General features: G+C 28.3%; 1 protein-coding gene across 1 annotated transcript; it reads right to left on the bottom strand.

Moving 5' to 3' along the window:
- Positions 1-22,045: 22,045 nt before the first annotated feature.
- On the bottom strand, positions 22,046-23,026 carry LOC141904351 (uncharacterized). The gene has a single exon (XM_074792936.1). It carries the CDS (start codon positions 23,024-23,026, stop codon positions 22,046-22,048), a length of 981 nt encoding a protein of 326 aa, XP_074649037.1.
- Positions 23,027-26,438: the final 3,412 nt, after the last annotated feature.

Raw genomic sequence — 26,438 nt, forward strand, 5'->3', positions numbered from 1 at the left:
CGAAAAAAATTAATTGTCGCGGGCGATAAAACCAAAATAATCAATTGTCACAGGCGATAAAACCAAAATAATCAATTGTCGCTGGTGATAAAACCAAAATATTGAATTGTCGCGGGCGACAAAACCAAAAAAATGAATTGTCGCAGGCGATAAAACCAAAATAATGAATTGTCGCGGGCGACAAAACCAAAATATTCAATTGTCGCGGGCAACAAAACCAAACTAATGAATTGTCACGGGCGATTAAACCAAAATAATAAATTGTCGCAGGCGATAAAACCAAAAAAATGAATTGTCGCGGGCGATAAAACCACAGGGACTTGTCACAATTGATAATGAATGAATAAAACCAATATCAATGACCAGGTCCACTATCCCTGTATAATATAAAAAACAAGGGTGGCAACAAATTACTACGATATCACGTGATTAATGGCCGCCCAGTTGATGACAAGTTGAACGCCGTGTTCGTCCTCATTTTCGATTTTGAGCTTGTGAGCTCACCCATCGCGTGGATTATACAAATAAATGAGATAAGCGTACAGGTATGACCGCGTTGTTTTAAAAAATGTATGGTTTGTTGGGGTTTTCTCTAAGATCTCACATAGAAATCATCGTTTGAATTGAAAAAAACGACCATTTTGCTGTCCACCATAGAATCGGTAGACCTCCATTTTGAGCTATCTCTCGTCAAAAAAAGGTGATTTCGTTGTGAGATAATTGTCGGAGAGTGGTGGTTGTAGGCTCGTTCGAAGCAGAAAGTCTTCTAGGTTGTATTAAAGCTTATTTCATGTGAATCGGTTGAGAATTTTTGGAATTACAGTCGATTGAAGTGGAGAAGTCATTGTCAGATTGAAAATTTGTTGCCACCCTTGTTATTTTATTATACAGTTGCAGGGATACTGGTACCCCCATCATTGGTCTCATCAATTATCAGTCGTGACAAGTCCCTGTGGATAAAACCAAAATCATGAATTGTCGCGGGCGACAAAACCAAAATATTCAATTGTCGCGGGCGACAAAACCAAACTAATGAATTGTCGCGGGCGATAATACCAAAATAATGAATTGTCGCAGGGATAAAACCAAAATATTGAAGTGTCGGAGGCGATAAAACCGCGACAAAAAGAAAGAAAAAATTGTCGCGGGCGATAAAACCAAAATAATGAATTGTCGCGGGCGATAAAACCAAAATATTGAATTGTCGTGGGCCAAAAATCCAAAAAATGAATTGTCGCGGGCGATAAAACCAAAATAATGAATTGTCGCGGGCGACAAAACCAAAATATTAAATTGTCGCGGGCGACAAATCCAAAAAATGAATTGTCGCGGCAGAAAAACAAAAATCTTGAATTGTCGCGGTCGACAAAACCAAACTAATGAATTGTCGCGGGCGATAAAACCAAAATAATGAATTGTCGCGGGCGATAAAACCAAAATAATGAATTGTCGCGGGCGATAAAACAAAAATAATGAATTGTCGCGGGCGATAAAACCAAAATATTGAATTGTCATGGGCGACAAAACCAAAATATTGATTTGTCGCGGGTGACAAAACCAAATTAATGAATTGTCGCTGGCGATAAAACCAAAATAATGAATTGTCGCGGGCGATAAAACCAAAATAGTGAATTGTAGCGGGCGACAAAACCAAAATTATTGTTTTGTCGCGTTATTTTTGTTTTGTCGTTTTGTCATAATGTCGCCCTAATTTGCATATACGTGTTTTTTTTACGCATGGCCCTTATCAGCCACCATACTAAAGCCTTAAGGTCGCGTAAAACTCGATAAACACTTCAAGCGACACAGCGAACGATCTCCTTTCCCCCACAGCGAACGATTAACCTAGTAGAGGCTACTAGCCTATGTAGGCCTATGTATATGCGTAGGCCTAACATCCGGACAGATTGGTCGTAGGCCTATTGAATTTAATAACCCACCTAAATATCCTAAATTTTGTTTTGAAGTTCAATCCAATGAGTCCGTTAATAAACGCAACAATTGTACTGTGTTTGTTTGAGACAGTAAAGCTCAGTACCGGTAGGCCTAAAGCCGCGTCAAACTCGATAAACACTTCAAGCGACACAGCGAACGATCCCTTTCCCCCACAGCGAACGCTTACTCCGAATGTCAAGTGTGAGTCCAGCATACGGAAAGGATTATGTGTTATATACTTGTATTTAGTAAATACCTTGTGCATTTGACAATGATCGGTATGTACTGTAGGAAATATAGAGTATTGATGGTATTGATATAAGTAATAGGGGTTTAGTTGTTCTATACCAAAGGTCGAAAGGTCGAGCCCGAGAAATTTTCCAAATGTTAAAATAACAATAATTTCTACTTGAATTAGTCGCGTACACTCCTAATTCAAGTAGAAATTATTATTATTTTAACATTTGGAAAATTTATCAACCTCAACCTCTCAACCTTTGATATAGAACAACTAAACCCCTATTACTCTATCTAATCACAAGCCTCATAATTTACAAGTCTCAACACGTTGAGTATTCCCTATTACACTAGCCAATCACAAGCCTCATAATTTACAAGTCTCAACACGCAGCTTGGTTTTCCCCACTGTTGAGTAGTATAAATAGGCGGGACTCACACGCGGTAGGACTCATACGTGGCGGGACGCGTTGAGAGGTAAGTGTTATGTTCAATTTTAATAAAAAATATAGTATTAAAATGGAAGCAAATAAGTACTACTGTCCAACATGTAATATCGATATAGATAAATCCCAAAAAGCAAGACACAATAAAACTAAAACACATTTAGAGAATAAATTGAAACTAGAATATTTACAGTTATATTCAGAACAGTTAACAAAGGGAAAAAAATTTATTGAATTATGGAATAATGATCCAAATAATGAACAATACGTTGAGGATCCGATGTTTATACTAGAAAATGATTCTATTTGAGCCTATATACATTCAATGTACAGAGCTATGGAATAAATCTATAAATTCACAGCTGTTACAGCTGTTACTATGGCGCTGAGATATTATAAAATATTAACCAATTTAGTAAAAAAATACGTATAATAAATGGAACCAGAACAACCACAAACTATCAATATTACAAATAACACTGGTGTTATAAACATATACTACAAGAAGTGTTCTAAATGTGAATTAGATAAATCATTAACAGAATTTAGTAAGCGTAAGATTAGCAAAGATGGTTTTCAATATTGTTGTAAAACTTGTACTAAACTATATACTAAACAATATCGAGAAGATAATATAGAACATTATAATTATTATATGGCAGAATATATGAGAGAAAGATATCAAACAGATCTTAATTTTAGATTGAAACAATGCTTAAGGACTAGATTAACACAATTATTCAACAAAGAAACACATTCAGAAACACTATCTAATTTATTGGGTTGTTCAGATGAATTTCTCATATCATGGATAATATATCAATTCGATGATAAAATGAATGTAGATAATTATGGGGATTATTACCATATTGATCATGTGTTACCAATATCTAAATTTAACATGAATGATGAATACAATAAAAAACTTATTTGGGGTTGGAAAAATTTAAGGCCTTTAGAAAAGAAAGAAAATCAAACCAAATCTAATAAACTAGATTTACAGTTATATTTAGAACAGTTAACAAAAGCAAAGAAATTTATTGATCAATGGAATAATAATCCAAATAATGAACAATACGTTGAGGAATTTGATATCAAGGATCCGAAATGACTTATCTGGACAGTTATAGTTACTGCTCCTAATAGATAGACAATAGTAGTGAGATATCAAATAGAATTTAAATAAAATATAATAAAAAAAACAATAACTTCAACTAGCTAGTGAATTCTATTATATTTTTAATATTTTCTTTTCAAAAAGAGAATACTTTATATTTTGAATAGATCCGAATAGAAATTCTTTAAATTCAAATAGCTAGTATCAGTAGTCAATACTAGAATTCTTTAGCTTTAACTAGCTAGTATCATTTGAAGAATACTTATAATATTTTTTTTGCTTTTTTTTCTCTAATATAAATGTCAAAGAAATCTAATAAGAATAGTATTGATATTGAAAAAACATTAGATGATTTAGGTATTAGTGATAATAAAGATACAGTTGTTTCTAATTCTATTCAAGTTAATAACAATATAGATTATGAATACTATTTATATTGTAAGCATCATCTTGAATTATTAATTGCTGGCGGGAAATCTAAGGACTTCTTAGGAAAAATAATAACTTTTCAAGAACTAGACTCTATGAAACCCGATAAAGTAATAAAATATTTTAAGATTTATGAAGAGGCAAGATTAGCTAGAATAAACGACTCTATAAGTGATGGAATTGTCAAATGTTATTCTAAGTTATGTAACCAGTTAATACCAATTGATGATGAAAATAAATTATATAATGATTTGAAAAATGACTACTTAGTTATGACTGAATTACAAAAATGGGTTGGTTATGCTTCATTTCAATTAGGATCGGTTATGACATTGATTTCTACTGGTGTCATAACATTTTCGAACATCAAGCCTATGGAATATAAATCAGGCAAGAACGAAACAGATGTACTACAACCAAACAGTGAAACAGAAAATGAATCAGAACAAAAATTAACTAAAATAAATGAGTGATGGAGTTAAGAAAAAAGCTAGATCCGAGAAACAAATTAAATGGGCAAGAGAATTAGGTAAAAGATCTTCAGAATTAAAAAAAGCTAAGAAAAAGAAATTAACTGATATAAATGAATCACAGACTTTATCTGATGGTGCCGTACGACACCCACACGGTGGTATTGATTCAAATAATAATCCATCTAATTCTTCTAATGCTGGAAGTAATTATAAATTATATATTACAATTGGATTAGTAACAGTTATTATATTATCCGGTGTAATATATAAATCAAAATTCAAATCTGATGATAAAGATGATTCCAATGATGATAAACCTATTATACCAGAAAATAAATCAAATGAAACTAAATCTAAATTATTATTAATGGATTAAAATATGATGAAAAAAGAACAATATTTGAGAGAGTTATATTATAACCCAGAAAGTGAAGTATCATATTCTAACGTTTCAGAATTATGGAATAAAATTAAATCTGATAAAGAAAAAATAAAATATAGTGAATTAAAATCATGGTTACAAAATCAACCAACATATCAAATCCACAAGAAAATGGATAAAAAATATTTAACAAGAAAAGTAATGGTTTCATATATTGACCAACAATGGCAAGCTGATTTAATTGACATGAAAAACTTAGAAGAATATAACAAAGGATATTTTTGGATACTAAATGTTATAGATATATTCAGTAGATACGCATGGAGTATCCCGATTAAAAATTAAACTGGTATAGAAGTTACAAATTCTTTCAAATTAATATTTAAAGAAGCTATCCCAGATAAAATACAATTTGATGAAGGTAAAGAATTTTATAACAAACATTTTAAAAAACTATTATCTGATAACGATGTAGAATATTTTTCAACACATTCAGATAAAAAAGCATCTGTTATAGAAAGATTTAATAAAACATTGAAAACTAGAATGTGGAAATATTTCACCGCTAATGAAACATATAAATATATCGATGTGTTAGATGATTTAGTTAAAGGTTATAATAATTCTAAACATAGTTCTATAAATATGAAACCTATACAAGCTAGAAAAGAAGAAAATTCAGAAATAGTTTGGAATAATTTATATGGAGCATTTGTTACACATGATTTTGGAGAACCTAAATTTAAAATAGGAAAACATGTTAGAATTTCTAAATATAGAAAAACATTTTATAAAGGTTATACACCTAATTTTACTGAAGAAATATTTAAAATTAAAAAGATAATATTAACTAAACCATTTGTTTATAAATTAGAAGATCTAAAAGATGAAGAAATATTAGGTTATTTTTATGAACAAGAATTATCATTAGTACCAAATCCAGATGAAATAGAATACAAAATAGAAAAGGTATTGAAAACAAAAACTCTTAAAGGAAAAAAGTATTCTCTGGTGAAATATAAAGGATATGATGATAAATTTAATGAATGGATTTTATCTAGTAAAATTAAAAGAATAAATGAATAAAGATTTATTTATATTTGAACCACATAATATGTTAGTTACTGGAGTTACAAATTGTGGTAAAACACACTTCATATTAGACTTGTTAGAAACTATTTATAAGAATCATTTTGATAATATAATATTATTCTGCCCAACTTATGAAATGAATGAAACATATAATAGAGATATAGTTTTTAAAGATAAAAAGTTTATTATATTAAATTCTAAAACAGTGAAAGATAATTTAGATAATTGTATAAAAATTGCATTAGATATTTATAAAGGATCTAATACATTATTTATTATCGATGATTGCGCAAATTTACATGATTCTAAAATTAGAGAAAGTGAGTTATGTTATTTAGCTTTCTCTGGGAGACATTTTGGGATAACAACTTGGGTTTTAAATCAGAAATATAATTCAATTGTGAAAGACTTTAGAGAGAATATAAGATTTCTAGTTTTATTCTACAACAAAGATAGAAAATCTATGCAACAATCATTGGAAGAAAATCAAATTATACCTCCTGAATTACATGATGAATATATGAATAAATTAAAAAATAATAAAGGTTCCAAATTACTTATGAGATTACAATTTCCATATGAATATAAATTTATAAAATAAAATCCTAATTCAAAATATTATAGAATTCACTGTATACTAATGGATGAGTGGATGAATTGGATGAATTGGATGAGTGGATGAATGGATGAGTGTAATAATATATAATTTACATATGTTTTTTATTTTTAAAACAGTAAGAGTTTGATTTGAAGTTATTTTATCAATTTTATACTATATTTAAATATTATTTTAATAATATATATATATATATTGTGTTAAATTTAATAAAGAATAAAAATATTATATTTATACTCATACTATTCTTCCAATTTATGTGTTAAAAAGTAAAATATATATATTATTATACTCATCCACTCTTCCACTCATCCAATTCTTCCAACTCATCCAACTCATCCATTCATCCATCAATATACAGTGAATTCTATAATCTTTTTAATTTTCATTTTCATATTTTTCTTTAAGCTTATTGTATTCTAAATATATATCCCTTTGCATTTTCTTTGGTATAATTCCTAAATAATTCTCGAGTTTATATTTCCTAAATGTTTCTCTTGAAAATATTTTTGGAATATAATTTTCGATTTCAGTTTTAGATGGATGTTTATTTAAAAATTCTCTAAAATCATCATATTTAAGTTCAAATAAATTCATTGCATAAGTAACATTTGGTTTAAAGTTATCTAACTTTTTCAATATGGTAACTATATCATTACTCAATAAATAATCTATAAATGTTTTTCTATACCACCGATAATCTAATATATTCTTATTATTAAATTTTGGATTTATAACTGTTGGATTTTCTATTACATTATCTGTACCAATATGTTTAATTGAGTATTTATGATTCAATTGTTTATCATATATTACATATTCTTTACATTTTTCACACCAAGATTTAAATACTTGTATTGCATGGGCCGAATCATTTCCACCTTTTGTTTTTAATTTATAATGTTTTGCCCAATTAGCCTTTGTTATACATTCATTACAGAAGGCACAATAATTCTGATCCTCTTTGCATTTATCTTTATATATATTGGCATATGTTTTTACTAATTGTAAAATATGTTCATCTTTTTTGATGTGTAATAAATAATCATTATAATTATCAAAATCTTCTTCACAATACATACATCTGATGTTATCTTTTGGTTGAACATTTGATTTTTCTATTTTAGGTTCAATATTATATTCTATTTTTGTTTCAATCTTATCATCATTCGATGTAGAAGGTATAACATTATCTTCTATTTTAGATTCAATATCATTCTTATCTTCTATTTTAGGTTCAATATTATCTTCTTTTTTAGGTTCAATATTATCTTCTATTTTTGTTTCAATATTCTTATCTATTTTACTTATTCTATATTTGAATTGATTAAAGTAATCTCCAAAATACTTACTGTATTCATCATAAGGTAATATATAATATATATCTGATATCATTTCACTTGGAGATTGTATTTCATATATTCCACCTTCCATTTATTATATACATTTTTATTAAAGTTAAAATTCTAATACATAACACTATCTAATTGTGAATTTACAATATTTAATTGCGCGTCAGATATAATATAAATATGCATTTTAAAATTTTTGATTCCTTTTTTCTTTGTTATGAATAATTGGATCCCATCTTTTGTATTTTGTAATTTTTTCCCAGAACCATGTAATAAGTTATCTTCAGTTGTTCTAAAATCTAACCATAATGCATATTTATTACCGGTATAATAATCAATTTGATTAATATTACAATTTTCAAATGATTTTACTTTTTCATTCATAAAATGTTTTTTAATTTCTACCCATTGATCAATCATTCTCATTCCTTGACAAAATATTTTATTTGCTATACCTTCAATAGTTATTTCTACTTTTGTTATTTCAGGATAATAATAATTATCAACATTTATTGCGCCATTAGTATACGTTCCAATGGTAAAAAATATTAATATACCTTTAATAGATCTTCTAGGGAAGTTAATATTCTCATTAATTATTTCATCATTTGCATTAATAGTTACAGTTTTAAATTTATCAATATAATCATATAATAATGAAAACCCTTGATTATATTTAGTTTGAATTATACTTGAAATATTTTCATCAGTTACTGTATCATATTCTAAACATATATTCGATAATTTATAACTCATATCTTTATTAACGCTAGATAATACAATTTCATTAACAGGAGCAAATGTTATCTCAAATATAATATCTTCTTGAATTGCGTATTTATATAAAGGTGCATTATTATTTATCAATTCAAAGTCTAATGGAATTTTATATTTGCTTCCATATATACTTTTTATCAATTTATCTACATCATTTGTTAATATTGCGCTATTAGCTTCTGATCTTAATTTATTTTGGTTTTCTGATTGAATTCCTTGAAATATCATATTATTTCTATTTTCTTTAGTTAACCATAAATCTTTATAATGCATAAATAAATTATAATCATCTAATGAGAAAACTGTTTCTGGACCAATCTTTATTGTTAACTTTTTAATCAAATATCTTCCAACATTATCAACAACATAATTATTATTATTACCGATTACTTTTATATCAGCTGATAAATAAATACTGTTTGGAACATAAAAAGTATTTTGTGTTAATCTCGGAATTCTAACATATAAAGTTTCATCGGGATTAATATTTGAAGGGTTATGAGTAATTATATGATGTGATCTTTCTGCTTTAATAGCGTTAGATATTCTAGAAATCTTCGAAGGACTTATATAACTCCCACTCATTTATTTAACAAAAAAAATTAATTATTTATTTTTTGATATCATGGTTTACTTGATATTTTTTGATATCATATTTACTAAACCAAAAATAATAGCACTTACAACCGTAATTAAAAATAAAATAATATGTTCAGCAGCAAAGTTAATAATGTTTCCTGCAGATTTCAATATAAAACCAACAATTGAAGCAATAACTCCTGGTAGTGCTGCAGCAGATTTCTTTGATAGTTCCCATAAATATTTTGCTAATTTCTTTAAACCATCTTTAACTTTATCTTGTATAGAATTATTATCATTCGGGGGTTTATCCGGTTTATTTGGAGTAGGAGTAGATTTCAAAGCATTTGATATTGCTAAACCAATTGTTGTAAATAACATAGTTACAGCTGTTAGAATTGAAAGAATTGTTATTCCTTCTAACTTAAATAATAACTTTATTCTGTCTTTTAATGATATTTCAGAATTTGGTTTTATCAACAAATCTTTAAAAATAACTTTTAATCTATTAATATTATAATCATATGATTTTAATAATGATTTAATTTCTTCTTTTTGTAATTCTATGTTATATTCTAAATCATCTTTTTCTTTTTCTAAATATGCATTTCTTTTTTTAAATTCAATTTCTTCAATAACTTTATTATCTCTATCTAATTTTAGTTGTTCTATTTCTTTATTTTTATCAGTTAATTCTTTTTCTAAAGTTCTAATCTTAAAATCTCTTATACTTTTATCATGCGCAATTTTATCAGCTGATTCTTGCATACCTTCAATTTCTCTACGTGTTTGTTCAGGAAATGCTTCTAATTCATCATCAGTTAAATCAAATAATCCTTTTTCTAGTAAATATTGCAGTCGATTTATTCCAGTACTATTCATTTCTTCTTCTGAATCACTTAATCTATTAATTTGTTTTTCTAATTGTAATTGTAATTGTAATTGACTTGAATCATTATCAATTGGTTGAGTGTCTCTTCTCGATGTTTCGGGTGTTGAAGATCTTAATTTATCTAATCGATTTCTATTCTCTTCCATTTCTGGATCAAAATCAGTAGGATTTGGATTTTTAAATGGTGAATATTTGTTTATATCAATATTAGGAATTGGTTCTTCTTCATTTACTCTATCGAGTGCATTCCATATAATTCTGAGAAATTCTCTACCACCTTTTGAACTTTCAATTGTAGATGTTGCTCGCATTCCAGGTTCAAAAATATTTTCTTGACCCATTCTAGATAATTGAATTGATACGGTATTCCTATTTAATTCAAGATTATAATACCATGCATCATTTTTAAATTCTAAATTATTTGTGAAATATGGGTCATCTTTAAAAATTTGTTCTACAACATCTTCAGTATCAATTTCATCTATTACAACTTTTGGTAATAATTCGTTAACAATTGTATCTGTTACTCTAGATTTCATTCTATATAATTCCATAGGTTTATCAGGATATTTTTCTTGTTCTTTTACTAATAGTTCCATAAATTCTTTTCTTTCTCTTCTAGTTGAAATTCTACCCCTTTCAGGAGCTTCTAAATATTTATTTAATTTTTCACGTAATTCGGAATCATCATCTTCACCTAAATTAGTATTATATGCTGATTCATCATTATTATCAATATTAGTTTCTACATCATTATAATCATCATCAATATATCCTTCATTATTATTTCCCATTTCTCCCATTTCATAATCTTCTCCACCTTCTACATCCATTTACATAATAAAAAAATTAAAATTTAAAATATAATATTCCTCCGATTACAATTCCTATACAAGTTATAGCTAATTTAGTATTTTCATGGGATTTATTATCATCATTTTGTTTAATTATATCATGTTGAATTTTATCAGTTCTATTATTTTCTGATGTATTGTAATCTTTTATTTTAGAATCATTATTTAATTTAATATTCTTAGTTTTAGTTTCTGTTGATTGAATATGTTTTTTATTTTTTTCACCTTCCATTAATTTTGGAGCAGTAATAATCTTTTTATTTATATCATTTAATCCAAATGAATTATTTATTGTTGCAGTTTTAATTAGATTATTATAACCAATTATGTTTCCCATCTTTAATACTAAATCATTAGAAATAATTAATAGATTAGGGCCTATACAATAATTTAGTCTTACATGAGATTTATCTAAATAATTTTGATATCTTATAATGTTTTCTGGAATCGATCTATTTTTATCATTATGTATGGAATCTTCAAATAAAACTTTAAATTGTTTTTGTGTATCGAATGATGTATTCAAATTTCCAATTATCGGTGATCTTGTTTCAACTTGTGATCCTAGAATACATATCAAATAAGTTCTAATAGATTGATTTATTCTTTCTATACCTGATTTAGTAAAACCTTCACTATTTTCTAAAATAAAATATACCCAACCATTATTGTTTTCTTGTTTTAAATTATCATCAAATTTCGGTAATTTATTAAAATTTAATGTTTCTAAATCCTTAGTTTCTATTTTACCATAACCTAATTTATTATTATAGATATTATAAAAACTATTAGATGGTATGGGAAGTGCACAATATTCTGCAATCTTTTTAGGGCAAGGAAGTGATCTTATTGTTCCAATTTTTGTTCTAAAATCAGAATTATTCATATCTATATTAAATTCATTACAAATCTTATAAAACTTAGATAAATTAATATTATTATCCAATTCTTTGAAATATCTAGATCCTGGTAAAGCACACTCTAATTCATTTAATATTATTCTGATTTGAAAGTATGTATGAAATCTAAATAAACTTTGAATTAATTTATATTTAGAATTATTCAAATGATCATTCCAACTAATTCCACATCCTGTTGTTGCACAATAAACAGCAAAATTTAATTGATTCTGCCAATACTTCATATTAGATTTTAATAACCATTGTTTTTCATCTTTCAATTTTTTAAAATTAATTAAATATACATGAAATATATTTTCCATCTTTGCATTAAAATTATTAGTTTCAGTAACATAAATATATAAATCAATTAATGAATCTAAAACTTCATTTCTATATGTAATATCTTTATTAAAATCTATTGCTGGAATATTATATTTAATTGATTTATTATATCGGAAAGCTTTTGGAAAACTATCTACCATTTATATAATTAAAAAATTAATAATTTATTAATTCTTTTAATAATTTATCTTGTTCTTCAACTGTTATATGACCATTTAAACTTATTATATAATCTAGTGTATTCTTTAATTTATTAATTTCTTTTATATTAGTTTTAATTTTTTCTTTATTACTTTTTATATTTAATTTTGAACTTATACCAGTTAAAACACTTGAACTTAATCCTAACACACCAATTGATATAGCTAAAGGTGTTAATGGACTGAATATTGCTAGAAATGTTATTACAGAACTAATTGTAACCGAACCACTTATAATCAAATAATATATAATTTTACTTTTTAAATATTTTATTATATTATATTATTTCATATTTCTGTTGTTCTTTACTTGGGGTATAATAATCTGATAATTTAGGTTTGTATAGATGTAATTTTTCTTTATTTGTTACTGCGTTATATAAACTCATTGCATCATCAACTGAAAATCTCTATGTGAAATCTTCTGATCATATAATTCTTTATTGATGTAATCCATATAGTTTTGTCTCTTTTCTCTATATTCTTCTGCAGCTTTATTGTATTTCTCTAACGCTAAGTTATGTCTTCTTTGTTCTCCTAATGAACTATTTTTATCAATATGTTTAAATAAATAACCACCACCAGTAAATGCTAAAGCGTTAACAATTGCCGATCCTATAATAGTTATAATTGCAGAAGCCATTTATTTAGCAAAAAAAATTATGTATTTATATGGGAGGAATATATTTTTGTTTTTCCAAATAATCAATAGTTAAATTAGATAAAGTAACTGCTAACGTTAATTTCAAAATATCATTTATATCAAATCTATCAACATTAACACTTCCCATTTTGAATACTTTTTTTAATACCATTGAATAACCAACAGTTCCAACTGATAGTAATGCGCCATTATATAATCCAGTTATTATCCACTTATTATCACTCATTTATTTATCAAAAAAATTACTATCTTCAAAATATTTAGTTAACTTATTTATGATTAATTCAACATTTATTTTATTACTAGTTTTATGATTATCATATATTTTGGATAATATGTTTTTAATATCTTCAATAATTCCATCTTCATTTAATTCATAATATTCTAAAGGTGATTTAATTAAATCAATTACTTTTTCTATATTATACTTTTCTTTATCAATCATTGATGCATTGTTAAATGATTTACTTTTTATATCAGTAATTACATCATTTAGTTTAATTCTCATTTCTTTACCATGTTTAAAATCAAACCCAAAACATATACTCGGTCCAACAGTTATATTCATTTATATAGTGAAAAAAATTACTCTTTACATCTTATAACTAATTCATAAATTACAGGGAAATTATTTAAATCAATTAAGTATCCATTATGATTTCTAATTTCTAATCTAAAATTATTAAAACTAGGAATGCATTTGCGTTCCAAATTCTTTAACATTTTTTAATGGTAAAATATTTAATATACTAGAATTACATGTTGTATCTTTAGTTGCTTCAAATGTTTTTGTTGGGTCAATTAAATTGCAATAAATATAAAAATGTGTAAAAGGTATTATATTTGAAATACCTTCTACGTTTACTGTAACAACATCTGGTTCAATTCCTAGCAATTTAGCTATAGGTTTTTTTACCATAAATGCATGTTGACTTTCATCAAATACCTTTATTTTAATTCTATTTGAGCTATCACTTTTTATAAATCTTATTAAAAATTTATCATCTTTTCTAATTTTCAACCGTGCTCTACGATTAATTTCTTGAGATAATGTTTCTAAATTATATAATCCTGGTCTTAGAAATAGATGAAACCATTTATTTATATTTCTAATATGAATTAAAAAAGTATTATGTTCAATAGTTTTATTCGATATATTATAAAAAGAATTACATAAACTTATATTTACTAATTTTAAATCTACACAATTCTTGAATTCTCTATCTAATTGTACTAATAAATTATGAGATTTATAATTTGTAAGTTTTCTAGAATCTACAAATATTCTGTATTCTTTTAATTCTACCATTTATTTTACATATTTTCATTCAAAATCAATATCGTGGTGCCCTTTTTCATTCTTACCTTTGTATACGAAATAGAAATCTCCAGAACATAATTCTTCTGGATCTTCACTTGATAATCTATGAAATCTATCTGGTAAATAAGTTCTGAATTTATATTTATTTCCTTTTAATCCTTCATATTCTAAATGAATTACTAATTTATCTCCATATTTATTAGTAATTGTTTCAATGTTAGTAATTAAATATTTCTTGTGAATTGTTAACTCAGTTAGTTTTTTAAATTTATAATCTACAGATTTGACGCTTGAAGTATCTTTAATTCTATCTAAGAATTCACTGTGTACTTGTTTACTCTCCATTTATTATACAAATTTTTATTGAAATTGATTAACACGCTAGAATCCTTTTCATAATCTCATTTTCTTTTGTTTCTTCTCTTTTGAATTTTATATATTCATCTAAATTGCAACCATAGGCGACTGTGTGGATTCCATCATCTAAAATATATCTTTTATCATCAAATGGATTCAAACTTATCTTCTCTATCTCTTCAATATACATTTCATGATCTTCAGATCTTAAACATTTCATCTTATGTTTTCTAACTTCTTCATTAAATATACAATTGATGTAATCTTTGAAATGAATATTCTTTTCTACTACACTTTTGGTTATTCCTTTTAACTTTTTAGCTTCATGTTCTTTAGTTTTATATGAATACATTTTAGATCTAATACCTATGAACTCTATCATTTCTTCACCACCTAATTCATCCTTAAACTTCCCAGGAACTTTTTTATTATCATTGGTAAACAATTCATGATTTTTTGGATAATTACTAAAATCAAAATGGTGTTTTAATGTTTTTAAATCATCTGTTATGTTATCAGTTTTTATCTTTAATATGTAAGAATCTGTATCAAAATATAAGATTTCTATGTGTTTTTCTCCAAAATGAGGTTGTAATATATTATAATAGAATTCATACATTAGTAATTTTGATAATTCTAAAACTGCAGCTCCAACATAAATCGGTTTATTAAATTTCATAGAAGTTCTTTTTAATTTAACTGCTGCTAAATTTTCATCGAATATTCTATTACCTATAAATTTCGGATACGATTGTAAATGTCTAATTCTTTTACCATTACTAACTAACTCAATATCATTTCTATTTCTTATGTTTTCACATGTTTTTCCATAGAATGCATTATTCATTAACTTAAAAAAATCTTTTTCAAAATCAGTTTTAGATTTAGTTCTCTGTGTAGTATTAAAATCTATATATTTTTCTAACCATTTAGATTGACTGAATGAAATATATCTATGTACTTTTTTTAATATCATTCCTTGTCTCAAATAAAACTTCAACATTCTATAATGCACAACGTAATTATATTTATCTTCTTGAGTTACCATTAACTTTTCAGTATGAATATGATTATCAGGTTTAATTCTTTTTTGATAATTTGATAATTCTTCATGTTTAACAGTTTTATGTTCGGGACAGTAAGCTAGATTTCTAGATTTGAATTTAATATTTTCAGGATATTCTAAATCTACAACAAAGAAGTAACCAGTATCTGAATCATCTGCAATATCTAGGATTCTTTTCTTCCAATCAAATTTATCAATTTGTAAAACTTCAGTTATTTCAAACATCCCATAAGGTTGTGGTTCCATCATTGCCCAACCATAAAGATTATTTGCATCTATGTATAATAATTTATATCCAGGATTATCATTTACATTGAAATATCTATCACCCAATACACCTGAAACACCTCCTCTTATAGATTTTTCAAATAATAATAATTGATCTATATTTGTTAACAAATCCATTTTTATATCTGTAAATTTTAATCCACAATCCCATGTTAATCCCGGTGATGAATAACAATGACAAGGATCAATATTGAAATATTTTAGGTTTACATCTCTAAACCTTTCGAATATATCGGTTAATAATAATACATCTGATTTTAAATATAAATCTACTAATTGCCCATGATTTTCTATTTTGAAATGATTCCAAATATTCAATGTTCTATTATATACTTCATCTTTAACATATTCATTTTTTAATTCATCATAAAATTGTTCTTTCAATAATTCAGTTATTTTAAAATCATTATGATTTTTATAGAAAGAATATGGAATCGCTCCTTTATATCTCATTAATTGGAAATCATCATTATTTGGGTAATATTCTTTTAATATTTTTAATTCATCATCAACTAATGATTTTGATAAGTTATCTAATGAACTACTTAAAAATCTATATGAATCTATAAATCTTAGACAACCAAATTGGAATGATATATAATTCTCAGATGTTTTAGCTAACATTCTAAATTTATAAGTTGGTATTTTATCTTTTGATCTATTTGAATTTAATATTTCTATTTCATTATTGATTTCTTCTATTTTATGACATAACTGTTTGATAAATAAATGTGCATCATATCCTGATAGATTATGAAATATAACTGGTACAAAATTAATTTTCTTAGCTTGTAAGTTACAATTCTCATGTGCAGCGCCTCTAAACTTTCCATTCAAATGATCATGGTCTCTTACTTTTTTATCAGATGAATAGAATACTTGATTACAATAATAACATTTATCTGCAAACGCAAATTCTTCTTTATCTTCTTCTGTCATTATAATTTCTATATTTTTATTTAACTTTTCATTAAATCTTATTTCATATTCAATTAATAAGTCACAAAAATGATTGATAACATTTTCATTTCTGTAATGATAATATTCACTTTCAATTAGTTCTGGATAATCAGATTTAATATATAACCCGAAAGCAGCAGCTGATTGATGAATCTTTTTAATAGTATTTGTTATTGGTGGTTCATCTGAATAATCACTTTCATTAGAATTTAATTTCTTTCTTTTATAATATATATCTTTTCTATCTTTATCTGTTAATTCTTTATTTAATGATTCAAAATCTCCATATATTACAAATGGTACTTTATTTTTGTAATCATATTTTTTGAATCTTAAAATTTTATCCTTTTCATTTGGTAAAACTAATTTACAATAATCATGATTTTCACATAATTGTTTATGATTTAATAATGCACTTTCAGTTCTGAATTTATGTAAACATTTTCTACATAGATATATTTTATTATCAAAATCATTTTCTGATTTAAAAAATAAATCAATTCTTTTAATCCACATATAATGATTCTCATAATATAGTATATCTATAACATCATTTGAATCATAATATTTTGATAGGTATAAATGTTCTAATGTATAATGTTTAATATTATTTCCTTTTGTATTTGGTAATTTGATTAAATCAAATACATTTATCTTTATATTATTATCTCTTTCTATCTTTGGGATGTCTTTAATTATAACAGGATACTTATCTATCTTATAATTATTTTCAAATGGTTTATAATGAGTTAATCTAAAACTATGTGTAATATCTTCTGTTGGATGTAAACAACTTATTATAGCCCATAGAAAACATTTATCATCTTCATTTTGTACGTTTATAACAGCATTAGTTTTAAATGGTAGTTTGATATAACTCGATGCTTCAATATCTGGTTCTTTATAATATGATACATTATTTTCATCTATTGGTTTTGATTTAGTTAACTTATTATATTTTGTGTTATAAACATGTAAAGTTATAAATATTATCTCATCAAATATTAAACCAGATCCTTCAAAATATTTCTCTTCTATTTTAGTTTTTACTTCATTATAACATTTATCTAATTTATCATCTATATGTTGTTTAGATATAATATGTTGTGAATGAGAATTTATATTATATATTGGTTTATCTTCAGATTTTATAAACTTTACTTTAACTGATATACTAATTTTAGGATATTCAACATCTGTAATTATTTTTATTATTTCTTTCATATTTTCTAAATGTTTTTTATTTTCTTCTATTGTTTTACTTTTATGAAATTTAAACTCGATAGCTGCTGGACCATTATCACTTTTAAATGCTTCGGTTATTTCTATATCTTTTTTATTATCTAATGAATTAATATAATTTCTTACATCTTCCATGTATGGTCTTTTATTGTTTGATTTATTTTTTATTCTTTTAATTGTCTTCTGTTTCTTATCGTTATCATTATCAAAATAATCTTCACCTAAAATATCATTATTCTTATTTCTAATATGACTTATAGATTTTAAATGTTCTTTATAATATCTTTTATCACTGAATGATTGATTACATGTATCACATTTGTATGTTTCTTTTTCATCCTTTAATTCTTCTAATTTATTTTCTAATATATCATCTTCATATTCTAGTTTCAATTTATTCTCTAAATGTGTTTTAGTTTTATTGTGTCTTGCTTTTTGGGATTTATCTATATCGATATTACATGTTGGACAGTAGTACTTATTTGCTTCCATTTTAATACTATATTTTTTATTAACATTGAACATAACACTTACCTCTCAACGCGTCCCGCCACGTATGAGTCCTACCGCGTGTGAGTCCCGCCTATTTATACTACTCAACAGTGGGGAAAACCAAGCTGCGTGTTGAGACTTGTAAATTATGAGGCTTGTGATTGGCCAGTGTAATAGGGAATACTCAACGTGTTGAGACTTGTAAATTATGAGGCTTGTGATTAGATAGAGTAATAGGGGTTTAGTTGTTCTATATCAAAGGTTGAGAGGTTGAGGTTGATAAATTTTCCAAATGTTAAAATAATAATAATTTCTACTTGAATTAGGAGTGTACGCGACTAATTCAAGTAGAAATTATTGTTATTTTAACATTTGGAAAATTTCTCGGGCTCGACCTTTCGACCTTTGGTATAGAACAACTAAACCCCTATTACTGATATAGAGGTTGAAGCCCGCGGCCGAATAAAGTAATATATTCTTTTATTTTGATACCTCGTCGACATAACAGCTTTTCTCCGCTATATCTCTTCGGCGTGTTTAGTTTAGGCCTACGATTCCCCGGTACACTAAAGATTTATCTTAGTAAATACACGGTTAATTCGGTAAAGAAAAATAGGTATTGTTAAACTTACTCCTTGAAACCCGCAGCCAAATCACTGGTAGTAATAAATTAATGTGTACTCGATTTGATTCTCATGATGAGGAGAAACTCGCAGCTGATCCCCGGAACGACGATGTAGTAACACACGTCGATTCGTCGATGTTTACGGCTCGACAGTGCATTTAAAATCTAAAGTAGTAAATTTCCAGTGTATCGGTAATATGATTTGATGAGGAAAATGGGCTATTGTTAAAATCACCGTTTGAAGACCGCGACTGAATTTGAAGTCTGCGGCAATAAATTAGTTCATTTATACTTGAATTGATAATCGAAGTGACAGTCGAACTGCGGGTTGATTTCGGGATGACGACTCGAAAAACATGTCGCCCCATTGAATGGGGCTAAATTTTCGATGTTTACGGCCCGACAGCGCTTTTGTAACGATGATTCGTGAAAAAACACGCGGGCTATTTGTAGATCTCAGTGAGCTGAACGATATTATATGGATTGTATATGAAACAGTGGTAAGGTAACAAAGCCTATGTTCTTTTGGTAAAAATAGTGTGGAAGAAAATAATAATTATAATAATCACGCGGATATCAATAGGGTTTTCTGTGAAATAACAGAAAACCCTAATAATAATCACGCGGATATCAATAGGGTTTTCTGTGAAATAACAGAAAACCCTAAATATATGATAATCATAAAAGTAGTAATGAAATAAATGTTGAAATAATTATAACTAAGTTAACTAAATATTTTGAAGAAGGTGATTTCTTTTATTAATGAATGAGTGATAATAAGTGGATAATAACTGGTTTATATAATGGAGCATTACTATCAGTTAGAACTGTTGGATATACAATGGTATTAAAATTGTATTCAAAATGGGAAGTATTAATGTTGATAGATTTGATATAAATGATATTTCAAAATTAACGTTAGCAGTTACTTTATCTAATTTAACAATTGGTTATTTGGAAAAACATGTACTTATTTCTCTTTACACGGAGCAAATAGAAGCAGCATGGCAATATATTAGTGCAGGAACTTTAATTAGCTTTCATATGATATATTATATGTGGGGTTGGTCACACATTTTGTCAGTTTTAGCCATCCACAATGGATTTTTGAGTGGATGTACATCACAGATCTCACTTTGCTACTTGTCAGCAATGTTACTATAGTCTACTGTCCTATTTTAGAGCTAGGCCTTGCTGGCATGCCTCAAATGTACCCTTGCTTTTTATGAGGAATGTCTACATTTTGTTACCCTTACCCTCCTGCTGCTCTGTCTCTCGTCGACGCCGTCGTTAGTGTCTGATGGGTGTTTACTTCTGTCGACTGGCGATCATGACATTTAGATTTGATTAATCCCTAAAAAATCACTGGATAAAACCAAATGAGCCTAGGCCTATAACAATCAAATTGAAAACTGAATATTATTATATGATTAAATTTAATTTTCCTGTTTGTTTCTTCATTTGAGGATTCTTTGTTATGCGGGGGACACACTGGGCAATTTCGTCGGCGGGTAAAATCGCCCAGTGTGTCCGGGTCGGCGATTGATGATAGCCCTCGGCATTCCAAGAACAAGACTCAAATATTCTCCATTATAACGTATGTATTAATTCAAAAAGTTATGCTTATAATTCATTGATACATATTCATTCATTTTATGATTAAATGTATTTGTCGTGTTATTTTCTTCTTTTCAGGATTCTTTGTTAAGCGGGGGACACACTGGGCGATTTCGTCGGCGGGTAAAATCGCCCAGTGTGTCCGGGTCGGCGATTGATGATAGCCCTCGGCATTCCAAGAACAAGACTCAAATATTCTCCATTATTACGTATGTATTAATTTAAAAATGTATACTTATAATTCATTGATACACATTCATTCATTGACATTGAATACATTGACATTGAATACATTATAGAGAAAACAACAAAATTCCATTAGCCAAAATATCCATGGCATAGATCAATGAAATAATTAATTTATTCAATCATCTCTTTATCAGTAGTGATGTATAGTTTCTACATTTCATCTATGCTATTGGAAACTTAGATAAACAAATTAACATTAAAAACTGTTACACAATATACCATATTCAAATGATGAAATCTCGTCCACATACTTTTTACTAACGTTGATTAATTGTCATTGTAGGTTTAAGCAGGCTTGTTGCATTGTTGACACAAGCGCTTTCGCTCGGAGGTTTCAGAAGAATAATGATAAAACCCACCACAAGGACATTTGCGTTTCATTAATTTTTCATCAACGTCACTGAATTTTGTCGAGTACAACGCCTGATTCAGGAATAGTAATTTTGATCGGCGGACGTTGTCGCGTATCGTGCAATATATTCGGTTGTCGCGATTAACACTGGCATGCTTGCATTCCAAGGACTGTTCGGAGAATAATCCTAATGAACCCCACATTTCATGAATGCCGGAGTGTGGTGCAGTAACGTATGAAGCTTGGGGGTTATATTTACATTAGGAAAGTTCTCAGCAAAGAATTTACCGAACTTCGAAACCTTTTTACAATAATCTTCTACTTCAGTCGCAGATAGAAAGCGTGATGCAGAATAAAGTGATGCTATCTTGCTGAATTTCTGGAACAATTTAGTGAACTTATTACATTCGTCCGGGTCATGATCTTTTAAAACACTACACAATAAAGCTGGATTGTTGACGTCGGCATTCATTCGCAGAATTTTGTAAACATGGTTGCCTACAAAACTCTGGGAATGGTATGCCTGACGGTCAACCCCGATCTTCTTTAAAATTTCGTTTAAGCCATGTTGAACCGGCCCAAAGGATGCATTAACAGCCTTAAAGGTTTCGGATAGTTCACTCTGTTTGATGCTTATATTTGACTTTAACACAGCCTTCTTAGATTTTAAACCTTCTACTTCGGAGGTGAAGTGTTTTACTATCTTGTTAGCAGACAGTGTGTTGCCAGTTTTGCATTCCAGACAGATAAAGTTTTCTGCCTGAAATCCAAAACTTGCAACACACTGACTGTGATATAATGCTTCACAACTTTCACACTCCTTGAAATCGTTCGGGGGAGATCCTGGCACATTTCTTATGACACATATTTTAGCCTGGCATGATATAACAGCTCTACCTTTTTTTTGAGCCTGTTTTAGTAAGTCTAATATTTGGATTTTATTGTCGATTTTAATCTGTGTGTCACTTAGTTCCGCCTCCAGTGCACAGACCGCTGCAGACTGGCTCTTCCATTTTTCATATAATTCATTGTTTCGATCTTTTAAGCCTTCATTATCACATTTTCGACACTTGTTTTCCAGCAGATTGAAAAATAATAGTACTAAACCGAGTGAAATGTGCAATGAAGGTGGAACTAAGTGATCCAGATTCTCTATATCGCACATCATTTTTCGACTGATGCTTTTAGTTGCAGGTCCAGGATTCTGGTTCCCCTGGGATTCAGGTTCTGGATCTCAGAAATCTGTCTGAAAATTTGACCGAAGACTTTAGTCAGATTTTCCTCATTGTCCACTGCCTCAAAGTAGGATAACATGTCAGTGTGATCCACACTATCAGCTACAGTGCTATTGATTATTGAGCATACAAGTTTAGTGGACCCACCACCTTTGTCGGCTCCAACTTTTATCCAAATTTCCCCATGAAAATTTGGATTTTGTTTATTCAGGTCTAATTTCTTGCTATCTATCAATGTCTTAATTTTGGATTCAATAAACATTTTGATATTCTTAATTGATACATAGGCCACTGGCTTTCTTTCTAGAGTTCTCTGATTTACAATTAATTCTAACTGCCCAGTTTCTATATTGTCACTTATATTACTACTGCGAGAAATTATTTCGGCTCTGATCTTATTTGATGATGGAAAAATATTGATGTTCATATCTCGTAGCTTCTTTTCTAATAACAAAAACTTACTAAGCGTAAGCCTTAAATCCAGCTTAAGGTCAACAGCTTCTTGAGGATTGAGCTTTTTTGGCATAGCAAGGATCTTTGATTTACTGATTACCAATTTGCGCAAGTTTTTGCGCATCCTTGTCTAAAAGAAATGCTATTGTTGTGGCTGTTTCCTCATCACAGGTAGACTTTGATGAAATTGATGAAATAAAAGATTTTATTTTTGCTGCTCGTTTCTCAAGAGTCTGTCGACTAGAATTTGATGAACTGGTATTTGGTTCTTCGACCTTGTAAAACTTGGCAGTACGATTTGTTGCTGCAACACGACCAGTTATATAATCTTCTGATGAATTAACAATTATTATAGTCAGTACATATGTTCTTTATGCGATAATTTTCAGCCAATAAATTTTCATGTTTCAATTCAAGTTCTTCAATTCTTTTTCTTAATGAAATCTCTGTTGTTGATGATGGTGTTGGACTATTTAGACTTTCTGTGCTGTTGCTACTAGTGAATGGTTCCGGACTGTTTGGCAACTCCATTTGAATATCGTCCACTTGGTCATCGCTGCCTAGTAGGTTATGTGTGTCATGTTGTTTATTACCAGATCCTTATGAAAATAATTTTAAAATGGAATTCTTTCAGGCATTTCTTTCTTTCACCGAGACACGATATCGTACGAATATCTTTTAAATTGAAAAGAATCATTCTATCATGCTTTATAGAAATATAATTGTGATTTCCTATGCAAGAAATGGGCCTATAGTTCATATCATTAAATCATGGGCTAGGTTACCAGACTACTTACCAGACTCGCAGGATCAGGATAGTATTAGTATGTGTTAATAATGTTTAAATTAAACTTACTTTCCCAAGGAAATACTACACCTGTCTGTGGGTTTGTTAATACTCCAAAGCCTTTTGACCTCGACAAAAGGTTGCCATGGCTCCTACATATCCAGTTTGTGGAATAAATGAATCCATCACTCTCTTCCAACAATGATTAACTCCAAACTCCCAACTTTATGCTCCATACATAGCTTTCTCGGAACTAAAGTGCAGCTCGATACCTGAGGGGTCACTCTCTTTCTGAGCAAAGCGCTCTAAGAATTCTTCGATTTTCTAATAATTGCAGGTTTTTTTGGCTGAATAGAACCACTTTACTTTTTAAGTGTGCCCCAGTATTTTGAAATCCTGATAAAACTGAGGATTTGCCAAAAAAATTCTATGACCCTATTCCTTTCCTCCTGCATCCAGAACATATAAATAATAACGAGAATAAATTAAATCAATTAATATATTTATTAATAAATTAATAAAGTCTTAACACAATTCTTTTTAATATATAGGTCAATTTTTATCCACATACATATGCATTTAGTTTATGTAATCTAAAATATACCGACGAATAATGTATAATTCCAAAAGTTGTGTATAATTTAGACCTATATTTAGAACTCTCAACAATGACAACATTATAATATATACTTACTTGATTCTACGAGCTTTTTAATTTTCTGTTTTGAGGCTTGAGTCTTTCGACCGAAATATCCTTTTCGCTTTCCTCTTCCACCTTTAGATGACATCTGAAAGGAAAAACATTGCTTTTTGATTTCGCATTGATTTTTTACACTAATCATACATGCCAGGGAGAGATCGCTGATACATGTTAGATTATAGAATTTGCCGGGGTAATAATACCGAAAAGGTAAAACGCTCTGAGCAGCCTGGCTGGATTTAACGCATTTTAAGTGCTATTTAGACAATAAAATCTGATATTGCATTATACCTATCAGTCATGAGACAACGAAAAATCTAAGATGATGATAATGATAATAATAATACAGAACATACCTTAATGATACAACAAGAAAACACCACGGGTTAAATGGTAAAATGTTGGTGATGGATCTAAAATAAAAAGCAAATAGGCTCTAAATATTTCATGGTCACTGGTCAATTTGCATCCAGCAATAATCTGTTAATATATTGTTAAATCATCAATTATTATACAGAACATACCTTAACGATACAACAAAAAAACAGTAGATACAATGGTACAAGATGGCACTAGTCGACGTCTACAGTCCACTGTGGCGACAGAATATAGCCTAGGTCTAAAAGGAAAAAAAACAAAAAGGCCGTAAATTATATGACAAATAACATGGAAAATCACACTCACAAATCAATTTTTATCCAGCAATACATCGGTTTTATAGCCTGCTGCTGGTACTTACTTGTATAGGCCTCAGAACCAGAAACAAATTACGAATAGGCTTAGATTTGGCATATGAGTCAGTGGTATATAATTCTCAAAGTATGGGGCATTACAATTTAGTCGTCCAGTGTGTTGTGGATTTGAAATTCGGCTGACAAATGGACTATGAAAACTGACATCAATAAAATGAACTTTGAATTTAAATTGAATTTATTTTTTACATAAAAACGGATGATATTTCATAAAGTACGATATTTCATTATATTTTCGACAAACGTGATACTAAGGCCTTTTTAAAAGTAAAACCGGATAGTATTTGACGAACGATCGCCGGAAAACAACGACGTAAATTTGGCCGAAATTTAACTTTCAGAAAATTTCTACGCAAAACGGCCGACACACATTTAAGCCATTAAAACACACAAAATAGTCACGGATTTCCTCTTGGACGTATTTAGCTACATCATTGATCTTTTGTTCTTGGAGGATAAATGGCTAATGGTACATAAAAACATGTAATTTGTATAAAGGAAGCGTTTTAATTTCTTTACCGGCAATATTCTGTTCAACGCACCGCCATCTTGGATCCACTGTAAACAATCATCGCGCTATTCGGTAAAAGTTGCACACAAGGTAAAGGTCGCGAATAGTTAGTATTATGGCAACGGTCGTGACAACATCAACC

Source organism: Tubulanus polymorphus, chromosome 4, assembly GCF_964204645.1.
Source record: "Tubulanus polymorphus chromosome 4, tnTubPoly1.2, whole genome shotgun sequence".
Classification (NCBI taxonomy): domain Eukaryota; kingdom Metazoa; phylum Nemertea; class Palaeonemertea; order Tubulaniformes; family Tubulanidae; genus Tubulanus; species Tubulanus polymorphus.

Coding starts and splice junctions, on each gene's coding strand:
- LOC141904351 (XM_074792936.1), bottom strand. CDS start 23,026: ATGATGTGCGATATAGAGAATCTGGATCACTTAGTTCCACCTTCATTG.